The sequence below is a fragment of the Pipra filicauda genome, unplaced genomic scaffold (assembly GCF_003945595.2).
Source record: "Pipra filicauda isolate LSUMZ 115617 unplaced genomic scaffold, ASM394559v2 scaffold81_size6448238_pilon, whole genome shotgun sequence".
Taxonomy (NCBI): domain Eukaryota; kingdom Metazoa; phylum Chordata; class Aves; order Passeriformes; family Pipridae; genus Pipra; species Pipra filicauda.
In genome coordinates, this window is record NW_024104998.1 from 5,260,587 (window position 1) to 5,280,156 (window position 19,570).

Genomic DNA, 19,570 nt, shown 5'->3' on the forward strand with positions numbered 1-19,570 from the left:
ACCCACATTCACATCTCAAATTCTAATACTTTAGCTGCTTTCTGCTTACAGACTTGGCTTATTTAGCTTTCTGTTCCAATGAACAAACTAAAATGCCTCAATCTCTTTCTTTTAAAGAATTTTGTTTGTAATCCATATATTCTTACCAAGTATGACTTCAGCAATTTTGAAACTACCTAAAAGCTTAAAATACCTTATGTATCAGTTCCAGCATAATAGTCCGTTTCTTACCATGATGTTTTTTGATATATAGTCATTTACTGTTCCCACGCTTGAATGGTATTTCACACTCCCATTGCATGACTCACTTTGAAAGTGGATACTGTTCCTTGGTTTAGAAGAGTAGAAGAATTCAGATGTCTTATACTTTTGTTTCCTTTAAGTGTTTATTCTTAACTGGATCGTCCTTTAGCCTTTGAAGGTTGCAGAGAAGAATTGGAACCTAAAACTTCTTGACTTTACCTGTTGCACACAGTAGAGACCTTGAGTTACAGTTCTGGCTAACCTTTCCCTTTGTCTGACAGAAGAAACTATTTGTTAAACTAAACACTTGTGTTTTTGCTTGGTTGTTCTCTAGTGCTGTCATCTTAAATAATCTTAAATTGCCTTTAAAATTACACATTGTGGACCAAGTTGTCAAGACAATAGCACTGTGGGCTTCTAATGAGGCTCACCAAGATGCATTTTCTGACAATGTAACAGCAGAGATAAAATATTGCACTGGTGTTTCCTGTCACTGAAAATAAATGCAGGCCTTCAGCACAGCTTTTCTGTGGCCCAAGGGTTATTGCTATGTACTATCAGCACTTTCAATCTCTTGAATGCCATGAACATGGGCTGTGTGTTTTACATGGACAACTAGAACCATTCCCTTCCTTAGCTCACAATTCAGAAACAACTTGCTTTCCCTTTTTCACCTTGATCTGCTTTTAGATGTGTAGTGTGGATTTTATATTTTTTTTCTGCTATAGCAGTCTAACTTGTTCTCATTTGTCTTTACCTTCCATTTCCTCTTTCTCCGTTTAAATGGGTCATGTTAAAATCTGGATCTTCAGCATCCAGACACTTTTTTTGAAATGCCACTGTTTTGGCTTAGTGCCCTGGTATTACAGGGAACATTCCCTGCAGAAGATGGTGCACGTACGGTAACTGTTCCTCTGGGCTCTGTTTACTGCTGTAAAGTAAGCAGGAGTTGAGGGGAGGGGAAACAGAATTAAATGTAGTGTTTTGGGAACATTTGGAACTTGAAGGAACAGGATTCACATGAACGTTCCTCACAGTTTAGACCTTTGGGTCAAAAACTGATGGCTGGGAAGAGATTTGTACCAGTAAGCGGCATTATGCAAGAATGATAATACTGTTCTTCAGCTCTTCATATTGTCAGCCATAATTTCAGTGATGTATTGTCATCTGAAAGAGCCTATTAGCATTTGTGATTATAGGCTTTTAACTTTTCATTTTGGTTCTTGCATTCTCCTAGCATAAGGAAGCTTTTGAGTTTAATACCTTTTTTAAATCCTTTCAGTTCCTGAAAATCCAGTGGTTTAAGTCAGTCCTATAATAAAGAAAAATGCTTGTTTATGTTTCATAGTCTTGTCTTTGTGTGAGGTGGTTTTATATTTAACTCAGTAAAAATGTGAGGCAGCCTAAGGCAGGCATAAAGGTTTTTTGAATGTTACATTACTAATAACTCCTTGAATTCTTGGCAAGGATTCTCCAGCTTAAAACAATTGCACTTTTCTGAATGCATTCCTGCTTTATGAAACATACTTAAATGTTTTAATATTGTTAGGAAGTAATATTCCCTATGATCTTAAGGATGGATTTGACTGAGTTATAAAACGAAATTGGATAGTCTCTTTTTCATCTCCATGCTGTGTCTTCATACCCGTTCTGCAGTTTACAAAAATACATTGTGTTGTACAGCAGCAGTACATTAATTTGGCCATGAAAAGAGCTGTGCTGAACTCAGGTAGCTCATGCAAGCTTAAAATGGCAGGACAGCATCAAGTTAAGACTAATGCAAGTGATAGCCTCTTCACAGGATAGTATGTTTAAATACTAAGTGATGTGTGAGAGAACTCATGTAGAAAACCATATGAAAGTCAGTGAGTAATCAGCTTAAATATTCCTTGCAAATACTCTCTGAACTTTATTATTTTTATTATGACAGACCGAAGTGCTGCACGTAGAGTCATTTGGACGGTGATACTTTTTTAGGTTTTAAGTGTGTTGCCTTCTATTTTTTGTTTTTATGAAGAAATTATATGTTCATGAATGCGACACAAGCTTTCATGGGTATTTCACATATAGCTATGAAAAAGCTATTGCTGACTATGGTGGTAAGGTTCGTAGTGAAAGATGAAGCTGAAACGTAATTTTTCTGGAAATGGTACCTTAGCAGCTGGTTCTGCCTCTTGTGCAGAAGTAGCTGTGGCTCTAATACAGTTTGAATATCAAAAAGTACTATACGTACCAGGTGGGTGATTTAATAGGTATTGATGTGATTACAAGGATTTTTCTGTGCTGGACTAGATTGGGGTTTTATTCTTACAAAAAATGGAGTGACCTGGTTATCATCCATTTGTGGAGGAGAGGGCAGCACTACCTCCTACCTAATAATTGATAATGCTGTACCCCGCTGACCCTTTCAAGCTGATATTGAGCTGGATAAAACCCCTCTGAAAAGGATTCTTTCCTTGATTGTTTATTTCAAAGTTAATAGAAGTGGATAGTGGGAAGCAAACAGGAGTCCAGTACAAACACTTTCTGTTGTTGTGAATTCTTAAAAAAGAAATTTAAAAAACCCAGTAGGTAGTAGGACATAATCTGCATTTGTAACAGATGTTACAAATACATAATCTGCATTTGTAACATGTGAAATAAGATGTGTATGTTAGGAAATAAATATTTTTAATAAAATAAATATTTACATGTAACTTAAACTTAACCTCTTAATGCCTTGAGTGTGAAGTGGTTGGATAGGATAGCTACCCAGAATTCAAAGTAATGTCAAAATAACTGCTCCCCTCTTCTCTTTCAGAGTGATTGAACAACTTGGTGGTAAGCAGCTGGTAATGAACCACATGCATCACGAAGACCAGCAAGTTCGTTATAATGCACTACTGGCTGTGCAGAAGCTCATGGTTCACAATTGGTAAGTGAAGATTATTTAACTTGCAACTAACAGTGAGAAATCTTGGGTGTGGAGAGAGGATTCAAGACAGTAGATTTCTTTAAGAGGTAAATAGCATTTTTATGTGGAAAGACAGCAATTTTTAAACAATAGAGCAATATGATCTTGATTGTAAGAACTTAGCTTTTCTGTGTAATTTGGAAGCAGTTGAATTGAGTAGCTTCACCTTACATGGTTGAATGTTACGTGAGTAATTCACTTGAACAATGTATTTTAACTAAGGTTGGATATTAGGAAAAGTTTATTCAGCCAAAGGGTGATTGGGCACTGGAACAGGCGCCCCAGGGAAGTGGTCACAGCACCAAGCCTGACAGAGTTCAAGAGCTTCTTGACAATGCTCTCAGGTACATGGTATAATTCTTAGGCCGGTCCTGTGATCCTTGTGGTTCCTTTCCAACTCAGGATATTCTATAATGATTTTATTTGGACTGCTTAATATTCAATACAAGCTGTAATTTAGGTTTGTACTTGTTCAAGTACTTAATTGGCAGTTGCTTTACCAAGTGCGTACCTGACCATTCCTTTGCCTTGTTCTTGGCTCTAGTCCTTTCTCCCATTCTACACTGTTATTTTTATGTTGCCACTTTAAAGGTTGCAGATACAACTTTTTTGAACTTCTGGAGTAGCAGACATTTATAGGCTGGTTGGTTTGATGAAGTTGAAAATCTCATGTTGGTACCTCTTTCATCAGTCACTGAGAATAGTGTTTGAAGTGAAGTTTTTCTTTCGTTGTTTGTTAACTGGTTCTCCAACAACCCCGAAGTCTTGGCATGTTTTGCCACAGAACTTGCTGGTGGGTGATGCTGCCTTTCCAACAGAGCACAGGATCTTTATAGGGAAGCAACGAAGGGGTGAAGTTATGAAAAACTTCATGTAACAACTTCGTATAACTTGCCAAACTAATTAGGTATTCTAAGCATAAAGCATGGAGAGTTAAAAATACTAATTAGGAGTTCTTAATCTGATTATGAATTATGATTACACCAGAGCTCTTATTTTCAATTTGGCGTTGCCTGAAAGGAAGATGAAATGCAACAGTACATCTGGGTACATTGGAACATAGATATTGGGATACAAACAACTAATTTAATTTTGAACTTTAACAACCTTTTATTTCTGGAAAGCTTAGTGCTTAGAAGTATCTGTAACTTCTTTCAGTTTTGTCACTTCTGAGACAATGTGATCTTTTAAAAAGACTGAGCAGTGATGATGCTAGTGTGTGCAAGTGGTAGGGGAACAAGGTCTGTTGAGTGCCTTCTGACAGTTTAAGTCGCCTACTTGTCCTGACAGGCTGGCAAGGCTGACAAAGAGCTCCTGTCATCTCTCCCTGCAGCATATCTTAGGTAAAACCAAGCTAGTTTTCTGCCTCTCCTTCTGAAGAATATGGGGTTTAGTTCTCATGTGTGTTATGTTCATTTTGTCCTACTCTCTCCCTCTCACGTGTTGTGGGAACCTTCTGTAACAGGGAAACATGTTTAAATATCCTACTATGAAAAATCCAGAGTTAATATTCTCCATGTGTAAGAAGTACGTTGGTAAATAATATGGAATTTCTGAGCGTGTGGAGATGGAGACTAAACGCATGGTCATGTGCAACCTAATTTTTGGTCATTATTGTATATTACACTCCACTCTGCTTCTCAGTTTGATACATTTCTCACTATGCTATTCTCACATATTTGAAACATCCTGAGTATTATAAACCAGTTGTAACTAAATAGAGATTACGGCATGGGAGGTTAAGCTACTGAATTTGCTTTCTGCAGTAGGGGCAGGTGTGTTCTGATGTCTTGAAAATGTGGTAATAAATATATGAAACGCCGGTCTTTCTCCAACGCAAACCTCACTGGTAGTAAAACTTTTCCTGAATGCCTAACCTGGCTCTTTTGCACTTTCAACTTGAGAATACTACTTGTAAAAACATCATATCTGATCTTCTAGATTTGTCTTGGTTTTTTAATGGCATGAGCATTTCTGTGCCTGCTTTTCACAGTTTTTGAACCTTTAGACTTGAGACTGAGAGGGAGATGGCAAAAACATCTAGTTTCAGATCTTCAGAGGCGTCAGTAAAAGGATCTGTGTAACTTAGTGCCATTTTCAGATCCATATGGTCATCTCTGTAGGGAGTATTTTCCTGTTCAATTCTTATTGGAACAAGCCTCTGAGACACATTATCCTTGGCTCATATTTGCCAGAGTAGTGCTCCCCCTGCCATGGACATCAGATAATTTCAGCTAAGGAAATGACACACTGTTCGAATGTGGGAAGCTGGATCTATCTTTTGATGAGTGTCAGGAGGTCTTCTGTTTCATTGCTGTCCCTTCTCCCCAGAGTCCCCTGAATGCAGCACAGTGCAGTTGAAGTGCCTACTTATTTAGCTTTACTTCATGAGATGCATTATTCAGCAACTTCAAGGTTTTGCTTTCCTTGCACTTCAGAGCTGGCGAAATAATAAACATTTTTCCTCTTGCTTCCAGATATTCTGGAAGTCCAGTTATTTCACTCAAAGCAATTGTCGTGTGTCCTTCAGTTTAATTGGCATGGAACAACTCTATATTACTGTCTGTGACACATGCATGACAGAAGTAGTCAGGCATTTCCTAGTCTGGAGGCTGACTGAGATAAGGATGCGAAAATACAGGTTTGCTCTGCCAGGATGAGGCTTGGTGCAAGTGCTGTGCCCTGAAGAAGCAGAGTAAGGAAGACTTCTGGTACCTGAATTGAGGGAGTGTCATGGGGCAGCTGAAGTATCATTCTGCTTAAGATGCAGCTGTATCATTAGACTGCTAATAACTCAACTTAGAGACAGTTTAACTCCTAAGTAATTTGAGTAGTTCATTACAGGCTGCTCAACTATCTTTCCCTTAGGGTTTTTTAAGTCAGGGATAAATGGGGAGAAATCAGACTGTCAGGCATTCTGTTAAATGGTGAAGCTGTGTTGGCAAAAGCAGTAACTGCTGTCAGCTTTTCAGATGAGATAAGTTCAGGTGAAATATTCCAGTTACATTTGCACATTAAATCATCATGCACTTGATGCAGCAGGGAGCAAAATCATCTTTTTGGCATCTCTTAATGCCTATACATGGTAATTAATCCTGAGTTCCACTCTGATTTGAACTGTGTTAGTCATGGCACCCCGTGCTGATGGTAAAAACCTGTTATTGGCAAGTGGGAGAGTTTGGCCTGGCAACAATAGCACAAAGTTTTTTGTGTGTCCTGTTCAATCTTTGCTTTAACTATATAAGAGAAACATCATCTCCTTATTCCCTGTCTTTGCTGGTGTTCAGAGGCAATACCAATTTGTTGTTTTTAGTATTAGGAACTTGTTTTGGGAACCTAGTCCTGCTTGGAGCAATGTTCTTAATGATGCAAAGTTTGAAGGAATCAAATCATTAAGTTCTAACAGCACTTACATGTATCACTTTAAAGAAACACAGTATGTTAGTCGCTACAGATGAAGCAGGTGCCTTTCATGTGCTTCACGGCACATTTTACTGAATTTCAGGGTTGGGTTGTTGTGACTCAAAGGACCTTCAAATTCCTTCTATGAACAACAGAGAGAAGCAGGTTTTTAGAGCAGTGCAGAGCAGCTTCAGTGCCTGAAGTTAAACAGTGGGAACAATCTTTTGTCTTTTAGTTTTGTAAACCTACCATCTCTTGGCTTCATTTTAAAGGGGTTAATTCCAACCTTCTATTATTTCACTAAAATAAGATCTAGGTGAAATCTAGATATCGTGCTTTAATGCATATTTTATTTGCGACCTTACTGGTCACCTAAAACATAGTGCATTAGTTTCCACAACTTGCTTATCTTCTAGGTGGGTTAGGCCCAGGAAAGTTTGCTCATGTCTCTTGTAGTTAGAGCAGCATATTACTTTTTTCTTGCTCTGTTAGCAGCAGTGCTGCTGGGAGTTGGGGACCAGAGGTCGTAAATAGAAGAGAATGGTTGCAATATCCAATCTAGCTGACATGCAGAGATAGATCACGTGTGATCTTGTTCATACAAATGTAAAGTAAAATGCAGTGGCTTAACCTCTGTAATTCAAATGTTCTTCACTATTCATACAAGTGCTACTGAAACCATAGTGGATCTGATTGCAAACTTGTTTATTTTTCCTCTGGCTGGTTCAGGGTAATGGAAGAGCTGGTGCATTGGCAGTTGCTCCCGCTGAGTAAACTAGTGGACTGTGCTGCCCCATCTTTCTGCTTATGCTGTAGTAGTGAGCTGCTGTCAGAGAGGGATCCAGCTCTTACCTCTGGGCTCAGATGTGATACCTCATCTCCCAGGTTCCTGAGCTATAAACTTCCTTTCAACAGGCAGACTTTTAGAATAAGTGCTCTCTGATGCATTGATACCTACATGGAGAGTATGAGTATGTTGGCGGACGCTAAACAGTGGGTTAGGATGTATCACTTGAGCATGATCAAGTGTGGCTTGGGAAGTGGAATTAATGACTGGCATACTGATTGAAGCAACAAATTTGGATGACCTTTGAAGATGCAACAGTTTCATATGTGATTTTTTAAGTGCACATCCCAGACAAAATTACTTGCTTTCCATCTTTTAAAATTGAGAGTTCTGCAGAGAGACGTTAAAAAATTTGAAACTGCCTAGGATTTGCAGTATTCTATATTTAGAAATTTATTCTATAGATAGCTTCCATACCATGATTGCATTTGGTAGTGAGAAGTGCAAGGTGTAGTGAGAGTTAACTGGCAGCCATAAGGCTTGTGCCCCCCGCCCCTTGGTTTTTCCCCTATCCCAACACTGAGGTCTGGAATGCTTAATAGGGTACTAGGCTTAAATCTGGGAAACGATGCCTACAAGATAGTGCACTCCACTGTATTTATTTGTCCTGTTTCTTAGCCTTCATCATCAATACAATTCCCTTTTAGTAGTTAAAAGAAGTTAACTAACTGAAAAGTTTGAGAAGTGTTCCTGATAAAAGGTAGTATTTTTTTAAAAGAACAGTTTCTTGCTGAAATGAGAGAAATTAGGCAAAAATCCAATTAGTTATAGGCACACTTGTTATCTAGTGGAGCGCTCCATCTTTTTATTTGAGCATAAATATGTATTATTTATGTATATGTATATATAAAGCTTAATTCCATACAGGTAGGAGGTGTGGTTTTTATTGTGCATATCCTCTCTGGTATTCACACTGTGATCATGTTTTCTGTCATAAGATCTCTACACATTGCAAAAACACAGTTTTAGTATTTCTAGAGCATGTGATAATGTGGAGCAAATATTTTGCAAATATCATTCTAAGTTTGCATTTTCTTTTTTCAAAGAAATTGCTCATTTTCATGTCTTACATTGAAAAACGTGTCACCAAAGAAGTAACTTTTTGATAGTTTACTTCTGATTAGTATTACTTTAAAGATTTGATTTCCTGATAGGAAAAATCAGTTAAACATTATTTATGTCAGTCATTCTGACATATGCTGGGCAAACATTAAAGCTCATATGTGTTGAAAGCAACAAAATTCTTTGTGGCAACTAAATCTTCTGATTAAATATAAAATTACTTTCAAACCATGTTTCATGGTTTAGTCATGTGGTCTTTTTTAATTCACAGAAGGGCTCTGTGTGTGAGCTCACAGTGTATCTTATAAGTGAAAAATTACTTATACTTTGTCTCTCGAATAGAAAGGCATATCTCAAATTGAATTTGTAGTCTATTTTCAAAATCTGATCAAATACTTAAATAATAGCCTTGTTATAAGACCTCATTGTTTTGCTCTTTCTTCATATGTGAAGATGTGAAGTTGTGAACTGGAAGTCCGTAATAACTTCTTCAAAAAAGGGACAAAACCTCTCTGAAGGGAAACTGCTTAGTGAAAATCAGGTTCTTGTAGTGTCTCGGTTTGAATGCATTAATTTTGCATTTTGTGTCATAAGGAGGGCTTTAAACCATCCTATGAGTAAAGGTTTTAGTAATCAGGAGATTATCTGTAGATTTTCTATCAATGTTATTGCATTCAGCTGAAGACAGGCTCCATTTGGAAAAAAACCCACCTTTCATGTAACATTTATAATCCTTCTGCACAACCATTCAGACTGTTTAGTTTTAATGTGCACATCAGAATGTTGAATGTCTCTCTCTAGTGAATAATTAAAGTGAAACAGTGTCCTAAGTGCTGTTCATCTTAACAGTTGGCTTTTGTTCTACTTGTTTTTATGAAGTGGAATCTGTAAAACTACGTGTTGAGAACTGCAGAGAATTTTGCAGTATCTCCTCTCTCTTAGGATCTCCAGCCATATATGTAGGTCAAGGAGATACATGGTAAAAATCACCATGGTTCTACTGAAATAACACTTTGATGTGGTGGAGTCCCAAACTGTTTGGTCAAAGTAGCTTTGATTCTGTTGCATATACATTTGTTTCTTTGGTTTTGGTGTTGGTTTGTGATGGCTTACCTTCAGCACTGCTTATGGTCTGCGTTGGTATAATAGACAAATATTTTATAATCTTTAACACTTTAAAAATTGAAGTATTTCATATTGCATTAATCCACTGAGTCAAAGAAGAAAATTGTGTTCAGCAAACAAGTGACAGAAGAGGGCTGCAGTTTTCCTGTGATAGCACTCCAGCTTTGTCAGTCTTCCCAGCCCAGCTCTCTAGGAAAATGTCTCTTTGTTTTTAATTTACTGCTTTTGTAGCTGTACAATTTCTGTTTACTTCTGTGAAGCACATGATAATGAGGAGCATAAAATGATACATAAAAATATCCAGGGATATAACTTGGGATCCAGCAGTATGATATGTTAATATTCCATTTCAGGAACCAAATATTAACTTCAGGTTTGATTTGAGCTCTGGCTTCTTTATTTTCTTTCCTAGCTTCCAAGACCATGGCTCTGTGGCAAGGCAAATGCACCTGTGGTGGCCCCTCTCCAGCTCCACCTGCCTTTCTCCCAGGCATCACTAGCATTAGTGTGACACTGCAGGTGTTAAGCCTTGAATCAGGTTCAAGGGGGCTGCTTAATAGAAAGCAGTTCAGTTGAGAGTTAAATGAACAGAGAGCAGTCTCACCAGAATACCTTAAATGCCCCGTGAGAAAGGCAGGAGTACACAGCTGGAATGGGTTAAAGGGCAGCTGTTCCAGCTTTGTCTCCCATTGGATTAGGTAGAGATTTGACAGATGGTTGCAACCTTGTGTTGCCACTGTGTGTAGGCTGCTCAGAGGTTCCAGGGAGTGCTAGTCTGTGGAGTTGTTTCTGCAGCAGTGTTACACTTCCAAGAGCAATGCTTTCACGGGACAGTTTAGCCTGCTTAGAATTGGGAATATATCAGTTGTGTAATTCAAATACCTATTTGTAAAGCCACAATAAATTACTAAAACTGGTCCATCTCTCTCTACAGGTCTAATAACCTCTCTCCATGTTATTAGACCGCTAGCAGAAATGCAACATAAAGATGGCAAAACTGTTCAATCTGTTCAAACTATTCTATCTGCTGCCTGTCCTGTGAACTTGTTTAACTGTTCATCATATATTTATGATTTTTCTGTAAACACTGTATGTTGGTAATGTTTTTTGAATGTGTTGTGTCAAGTGGTAGACTTTCTACTGTAGCTTTATTACACTTCTGTACCCTTTCATAAGGGAAAGGATTTCTTTAGAACTAGCTTTTCAATTTCACTCTCAAAAGTATGGGACTCTAGGTTTGTATTTAGATAGAGAAAAATAAAATCCATACTTTTATTTTGTCCTTTGTCGAAGGAAGGCATCCTGTCTGTTGGGAACCTCAGTCTGCTAAACCAAGCTAGAAATTGCAGATGTTCAAGACTATCAAATGTTTTTTGGATAACTTGGTTCTTTAATAAACAGGAAGCAAAGTTTAAAATAAATATTATAAAAAAGAAAATATGAAAACCTTACCCTTACCCTTTGTTACTTCTATGCTTCATCTACTTTTCTTCCCTTCCCTATAATTTTCGGTGTTCTTTCATGGACAGGTAAATCTGACTGCACTGGAATTTGGAGTATAACACTAAAAGCAGTACTCCTTAAACTTCAAGGCTTGTTCCTTTTAGCACACAGCCTCTAGAAATCTGTTGTATTTATCTTAAAACTTTCCCTTCTATAATTGATTGTTGTTGACAACAGTCCATTGGTATATAGTATATATTAGTATAAAATTTTCAGGTAGTGTCTTGTGCCACTTTGCAATTATCTCCTTGTTCCATACTCACTGAATTTGTTGCCTTACATGTTGGATCAGTTCCATGTGCCTTTTCCTAAATCACCTTTAAACAGCTGTGCAATTACCACAACACTTTAGTATATCTCAGCTCCAGGGTGGCAGTGTCTCTCATATGAAACAAAACCAATTAAATTAAGCAGAATGAAGCAACAAATTGGAATAAGAATTTGAGATACAACAAATTCATGTGTTTACCTCCAAACTTCCTTTTCTTCTTGGAAGAAACGCTTCAGAAATAACAGAAAATGTGTGTTTAAAGAGAGGCCTGAAAAAGGGGAAATTGCTAGTGTGGAAGGAATCTCAGTTATTCTAATAAGAATGGAAAGATTAATTTACAAATGGAAATTACTTATGCCTCACCATCAGACTTCTGAATGAGCAGGGAGGTGAAAAAGTGTGGTGTTTCAAGTTTCGTTGATCTGAGCTTTAATTGAGAAATGTAAGCTTCTCAAAAGTGATGTAATCCAGTTGCATGTTTGAAACTTTTCTGCATCCAGACGTAATATTTTGTGTTCCTGTAAATTTATACTGAATCATTTGTTTCATGTTTGAATGTTATTATCTGTAAATGCAAACTTGTTTGGTCCAGTTTCATCTGCTTTGTGATAAGGATGGTTTTATGTTGAAGGAAGTCAGAAGGTGGCTAAAACTGACATTTTTATAAAGGCCTTTCTGTTCTAGTGTGAGGAAAATGGTTTAAGATAGGTTGAAGCTGTCCAATTCATAAAAAAAACCCCTAAGTCTAATTCCTCATTACTTTCCATTGTAGCATGCATCACAAATCTCCTAGATGCTACTCGGAATATTTTTTGAAATGAATTTTTTATCTTGGACACAAGATCTATCCTTTCAGCGTATGTGCTCCTACAGTGCAAAGTATTGAATGCTTGTATTCTTAAACGTAACTTTAATTTTGTGAGATAAACAGTAATTTTTCAAATCCCAGTTTTTCTCTCAAGATTTAACTAAGGAACAGTGCAGGATAAATAAAAAGTATTAGACTCTTGATTTGTAATAGCCTGGGGATGGGAACTCTTGTTGGAGCAGGTCAAGAGGAAGGCCACAGAGATGATTTAGAGGGATGGAACACCTCTCCTGTGAGGAAAAGCTCAGAGTTGAGGTTCTTCAGCCTGGACGAGAGAAGGCTCTGGGAAGACATTAGAACACCCTTTCAATACTGAAAGGAGGCTACAGGAAAGCTGAAGGGACTTTTCAAAAGGCCATTTAGTGATAGGTCAAGAGGTGATGGCTTTAAAGAAAAAGAGGGTTGCTTTAGATTAGGTATCAGGAAGAAATTCTTTACTGTGAGGGTGCTAAAACACTGGGACAGGCTGTCCAGAGAAGTTATGGATGCCCCATCCCTGGCAGCGTTCAAGGCCAGGTTGGCTGGGGCTTTGAGCAACCTGGTCTAGAGGAAGGTGTCCCTACCTGTGTCAGGGGGTTTGGAACTAGTTGATCCTGAAGGTCCCTTCCAACCCAAACCATTCTGTGATTCTATGTTCAACTAACAGAGACTGCGAAAGAACTTGTCCTGGGTTAACCAGTGACACTCGGATGGAAGTGATAACCAAACAGAAAATTAACTGGTACTTGTAACAGCTGGTCATGCAAGGTTCTTGCATTTCAGGGGCCCTTGGTGGTGGCTAAAGAGGTGAGGGGGTAGGAACGCTGGGGTTTTCACCTGGGCTTATAGCATGACAATGTAGAGGAGTAACTGCAGGTACTATTCTGTATGGGAAAATGGGATGAGAGCTTTTCCTTGCCTATGGACTTAAACTTCACACCTACAAAAGGTTTTGTAGGGGAGATACTGTTCTACTTACTGTATGTTGTTAGAAGTTGAATATGTCTCTGGGGGCACTAAGTACATACAAAATGTGCTGCTGCTCTGACTTCTTGGAGATTTTTGCTCAATATACTGGACTATGGTGGGAGCCTTCATCACGCGTCTGAAACAGTGTGAGCTATGCAACAGTTGTAGTGCTATGGATTGTTAGCTTGATTGATTTTCCTGCTTCAAAGTAATGGTGTAGAAATTTCACATTCAATGTGATTCATCTGTGCTTTAAGAATAAGTAATGTTGTGGGCTTGTAATACGGTGAGCAGAGCCATGTATGAAGCAAGTGTCAAGGCTTTCAAAGCTCAATGTCGGAGAAGAAACACTAGAGTCAGCGCATGCGTGTAGGCATGAAACAAATGAAAAAAAAAAAAAACAACTTCCAATGAGCAGGACAATGTTTGAGTTTGGAAGACCTTCCATAGTTGCTGGCTGTGTTTTTGGATGACTTTCAAATTTTGTTTGTTTTGGTGGTACACTTTTGAGTCCTGTAAAACCACAAAAAAGAGCAGCTCATTTCATTCTTTGCCCTCAGGAGTCTCTACTTTGAGGGTGATAACCTGCCTGTTATGATCAAGAGTCATATCTATTGAGTGCAGCCCAAGCATTCTACAGCAACACCTGATGAAGCTGTGAAGGAAGGTGCTAAATCGTAGCATATGGTTCAGCATACGAACTCTGTGTTATTTTCTTTGCCAGTAATGTTTGAAGGTAACATTGTATCTTACAGGAATTTTGGTTTTCTGGATGCTTAATGCTAAAACTGAGAAAAGGGGTGTTGAGTGATGCAGTTGAGGTGCTAAACTTCATTGTGTGATAGGAGTTGTAATGCACAGGGAATAGCTGTTTCACAGGACACTAAGCTGAAAACTATTTTTTGAAATGTGCAAAAAGAACTGATATTTTAAATTTTTTTTTTTTTTAATAAAGCAAAAGCACATACTCAAGTTAGGGGATTTTTTTTTTTAAGACTTCATTCTGAACATCATTCCTCTGAACTGCTTCTACTGTTTAACCTGTGTAGGTTGAAATATCTGTGTAGTGAGAAAAAACATGGTACTGAGTGTATGATCAGCAATGGAAAAAGAACGCCTACATTTCATGAGTCCTGAAACCTCTCTTTCAGCTGATACAGTGGTACAAATATTGTGTTTTCTGTAACAGGCAGCAACCCAAGTATTATTATTAAAGACCTCTTTCAGCTTTTTTGTGGTTCTGTGAAGTGTTGATCTGCTTTCACAGGAGAGATTGAAGGCTTGAAACATCCAGAAGAATTGTGCAGTTGTTTTTCCATAGAATTTAGATATTGTTGCTCAAGGCACATACTAATAATTTGGGGAGTGTTTTTTCCTGGGTTGAGAGGAGAGATAGAAAATAAGTGACTTAGTGCACTTCAAAATGCAGGTGAAGAAATCACTTTAAAGAAGTGTTGTTATACTGTGGGACTAGATTGATTCTGTCTTCTTTTTTCCAACTTGAATGTGCAGTTATTCAGTCAGTGTTATTCAGTCAGTGTCTGTTTTGTTAGCCTATGGGTTATTTTGCCAGTATGTCATTGGTGTTACTTGTGCTCATGCAGCTGGGTTATGGGAAGAAATACTTTTAAATGTTTTACCACAGCCTCTGAAATGCATATTGCAACAAGGAAAATCTGTGAGCTTCATGTGAGTGTCCTGTATCATTTTTCAGGGTGTCTAAATGTTACCATTGGGCTTTGACCTTTTCTAGAAAGCTTTGTTGATGTTTGATTTGTACTTTATTTTCATAGGGATAGTTGATGGATACCTAAAGCTTTGGTACTCTGATTGTTGCTTCAGTTGACTGTTGACAGTAGATGTTATTTGAAGGAATAATTCTGAATGTAAAGCTTTTTCTTCTTTATCTACTTCTTACTTCCCACCACTATCCCACTCCCCAAACTCCAGGACATTTCTCAATCTAATTTTTTGCTGTATTTCAGGGAATACCTTGGAAAACAGTTGCAGTCAGAACAACCTCAAACGGCCACCGCACGGAGCTAAACATTTCCATCAGTTCATGCAGTTCATGCTTACAACTACAGTATGTTTGTCTTAAAATTAATATAAAGAAAATACTGAAATCACATGTTCCCTCTCTGCTACGGGTGCATAAACATTCCAACTTTCCTCTAGTGTTGTTGGCTTAGTAAAAATTTGTTCAACTAGTTCTGATGCTTATGCCTATTAGCTTCTTGTTCTATTCTGAATGTATATGAAGAAATGTGGCTAATATATTGCATTTGTTTTATGTATTTATTCTCATAATAAAGAATATTAATAAAGGATGTCCCTTCCATAATGGATGTTATAATTAGCCCAGAAAATTTGTTCTCTTCTTTTTGTGGGTTGTCAGTGTTGTCACTTTCCAAGGAAAGCAAATAGTCCTTATATGTCTCCAGACAAAATTTGACTTGGTGTTCCATAGAAAGTGCAGCAGCCTGAGAAATGTTGATTATGGGTACTAAAATATAAACCAACTCTTAAAACAGTTTTAAAATTGTATATAAGAGCAAATGTATAGGTGGGGCTTTTTTTAGTGTGGGGTACTTCTCTTGTTAGAGACTACATTAAAAAATCTGGAAATGAGAAGAGGAAAAGAAAATGAACACTCTTCCATCTGTGAAAACTGGTGCACTCAAGACTGTTAGTCCAGCAGTATAACACCACTGTTGAGGCTGTAGATCAGAGATCAAGTTTTTTTTTAATAACAAATTTGGCTATCAGTATTTTATGTGTTTTATAATTTGACAGTATAAAATATGTAAGCATCAATAAATCTAAGATGATCTTGGATTGGCACGCAAAAATAATTTTGTTGCATAGATAGAAGCCTGGCTCCAGGCACTTGCAGCATTACATAGTTAATATTCTTGCAATTCACTTTTAGAATTTAAAGAAAAAAGGAGCAAACATAATCTTTTTGGTAGTCTTGTGTGGTGCAAGTCTCTGGGGAAGCTTAAAGTACTTTGTCATCAAGTGAAAAGGCAAATTTGGAGAACATTTTTTTTCATCATACGTAATTAAAATTTGACCACTGTTGCAGTGGAGAGAGAGGACAGTTAGGGGATTATGGTTTGATGATTTCTTGGCCTGCTTAATTAAAATTGGATTGTGTAGCTTAATGACTATCGTTTACTTCTCCATATAGGAGGCAAAGGCTTTGATATTGCAGTCAGTATTATGAGGATAGATGCTGAAGCCTGAAAAGAATTAACCCTCACTCAGACTAGTCAGTTTACATGAGTGGATCTTAGCTCTACATATTCCCACAGTGATGGGGGATACTGGTGGTGTGGGAAGAAGCTGTTGGGAGAACAAGGGTGCACCTACACTGCCATTTTTATCTTGGGTCAGTTGAATGCTTTTGAAATGAGTCTTTGAGTCCTCCCTGCGTTTCACACTTCTATTTGCATCGCATGATGGTGTCAGTACCTGAGTGGGGTTCTTCCAATAAAGCTAAAGCTCAGGACATACATCCCGTGTGTCTTGGCTATTTGGCAAGTGTTCAGTCCGCCAGAGCAGGTAAGATATGTTTGAAGTAAGGCATTTTGAAATGCACACGGAGTGAAAGCTGGATTCTTAATGCCAAGTACCTTGCTCTACAAGTCAGATTCTCATGTCACACTTGTTGTTGACATAAGGAGAGCCTAAGACTTATCTTGCAAATGCTATAAAGGGTTTGTCCTATGGTTACACCTGTACTGTTGGGCCCAAGAACCATGGTGGGGAATGAATGGGGAAGGAATATACCCTCACCTTCAAAACCAGGTATGTTGTTTACTTTTCTGAAAGGAACACTGAAACACTGCTTAGTAAGGAGATTTAGGGTTGAATTGTATGAGTAAACATGATGAATGCTACCACTAGCAACCCCTTGAATTTCTGGAGGAGCTAGAAATAACCAAGCTAATCATTACATGAACCAAAATTGCTTACAAGGGTTGTCCTGAAACATTATGTTTCAGTATTGTGAGTATTATGTTCATGTGTTGTACAAAGAAATTCTTCTCTCTTGCTTTTCTAGTATTACTCTGTGCATAGTTTAATTCTTCATTATGTGGTCTGTTTCTAAGCTATGTGATACCTGACGTTCTCCACCATTTGGTTACCACCTCTATCTCCAACAGATTTTTAATTAAAGAAATAGTTCTGATGTTTCACTTATATCCCTGTGCAGTATTGATATTCTAGTGCCTGTGAAACCTGAAAGCCCTGAGATTTCCAGCCCCCCGTGGTGAGATTCAGGTGGCTCAAGGGTTATGGTCTGAGTGAGTTGATGCCAACAATTGTACCTTAAGGAGCCTGGAAACCTGTGGGGGAGGAATTTCCTGTGCAGCCAGTAATTTGGACTGAAGTTGCCAGAGCTGAGGTCTCTGCAGGAGTCAGAGTGCTCACTGTGTCCTGGAGGTCCTGGGGAATTTTGGTGTAGCAGGGGGCTGTAGAGTAGGTTCTTCATCTCCCATCCTGTGGTCCCATCTTAGACCTGTAGGCACTGAAAGGCCTTGAATCTGTGGTCCCAAGACAGAAAATAGGGCAGAGGTGTCCTGGAGCTTTTAACCTTTGGAATCAGGAAAATCAAAAGTTTTTGTTGAATTTTGACTAATTCATGAAACTTTCTACTGCATCTGTTTTGTATCTGACAAGTTAAACTTAGTGTTAGCTTTTGCTACTGAGCACTGTTTTCACTATTCACCTGGTCACATTAGCTCTCTTGAATTGCTCAGCCACGTTCTCCCAAAATCTGGCATGGTGCAGGCAGGCAGATGCCATGGTGGCAGATTGATTGCTTCAGGGCTTGTGTGATGACAGTGTGGGCAGAGCTTGGTGTTAGGAAGAGAAATGTGTGCCAGCAGCTTCCTTGCTTCCCTCGGTGACATGAAGATTCAGAGATCAGCTGCCATGGACCAGATGACTAACTTGCTTCTGAAGTGAGGAGATCCTCCAAATTAGGGTAATCAGTCTTCTCTTTGTGAAATTCACCATTTTCCAAACTTTTGATTTCATTCTTATGTTCCATCCAACAATAAATCGAGTTTGATTTTCCTGTAATGAAAGTAGCAGTCTTTGAAATCTTTATACGATGACTTTAGTTTTGCTTTTGAGATTTCTTCTGCTCTTCTGCTTAAATGATTGTCTTTAAACTTTGGGTTTGGTCTGAAGTCTAAATGGTAAATAAATTTGATTAAGTTTTCGAGATGCAGCAACTGTGAAAAGAATGTAACCTGTAACAATTCTGTGTAGGAGGGATGGAGGGGATGTGTGATGAAAAACAGTACTGACACCTAGAACTAAGGAAAATGCTTTTAATCATATGTTAAGTGAGTGTTTATTATTCCCACAAGTCATTTGAAATCTTAAGGCCTGCAGTCAGATGAAGAGGAGGCCAGATTTTACTCTTGGCCACTGTGAGCTACTTTTCTGGAAACAAACCAGGGCTGAGCAGGAGAAGGGCTGCCCAGGCCCTGGATGTACCATGCTACATCAGACCTCTCTTCAGTATCTCATCTGAGTTTCAAAAACATCTTTGTGCACCTGCATGAACAAATTAAGACAGTCAACAGTTTCTAATGCTCAGAACTGCTGGGGCAGTATTTTTTTCACAAATATGACATGCTGGTTTTAGCCCAGTGAGTGACAAGGAGTCAGATGGGATTTGGTTGACTCATCTCTATCCAAAAGCTTTTGCTTTTCCATTTGGCAGCATCTGCAGAATAGTTGGGAGTTGTCTTAGAACCACGTGTTGTCAGACCTGCGAACAGAGCTCATGCTGTCACGGGGATCAGGTATGTTATTAATTGTATTTACTTCCTCTTAGACTCCAATATGATTATTAAAAAAATCCAAACTACTGTTCAAATTATCAAATGATCAAGGGTATCATCATTCAAATACCAGAGAAAGCAGGAACCTGTTTTGCAAATGTTAGGTGCGGCATTTAGGGTGTTGCCTTTGAAGTCTTCTTGCCTCGGGATGTGCATATTTCATTGCTACAGCTGATTCTGAGATACATCAGACATCGGTGAACACAAATCATGTTCTAAAAACTGTCAGTATCCTTTGTTTAAGAATATTTTTCACGACCTGCCGCTTGGCCTTACCACTGCTTGTAAGCTAAACTACTGTGTAGTAAGGAGTCTTATAAATAATAATAATAACAAAATCAAATAATGACTCATTTTCATGCAGAGTGTTTTGTTTCTGTTTCTTGGTTGTATCCAAGAACATTTCTGTGCTATGGGAATGTAATTTTTTTTGGAGGCAAAACTTGAAGAGGAAAAAAAACCCCTCTTCATGTAAAAGTGA

The 19,570-nt window shown here is 38.2% G+C and overlaps 1 protein-coding gene across 1 annotated transcript in view; it reads left to right on the forward strand.

The window, feature by feature from the left end:
* Window positions 1–15,591, forward strand: part of ATP6V1H (ATPase H+ transporting V1 subunit H) — a 47,298-nt gene extending 31,707 nt beyond the window's left edge. Inside the window, exons 13-14 of the mRNA XM_027728154.2 lie at window positions 3,044–3,157; window positions 15,208–15,591. Coding sequence (XP_027583955.1) covers window positions 3,044–3,157; window positions 15,208–15,268 — 175 coding nt within the window. The 3' untranslated portion in view covers window positions 15,269–15,591. The remainder of the gene's footprint in view (window positions 1–3,043; window positions 3,158–15,207) is intronic.
* Window positions 15,592–19,570: the final 3,979 nt, after the last annotated feature.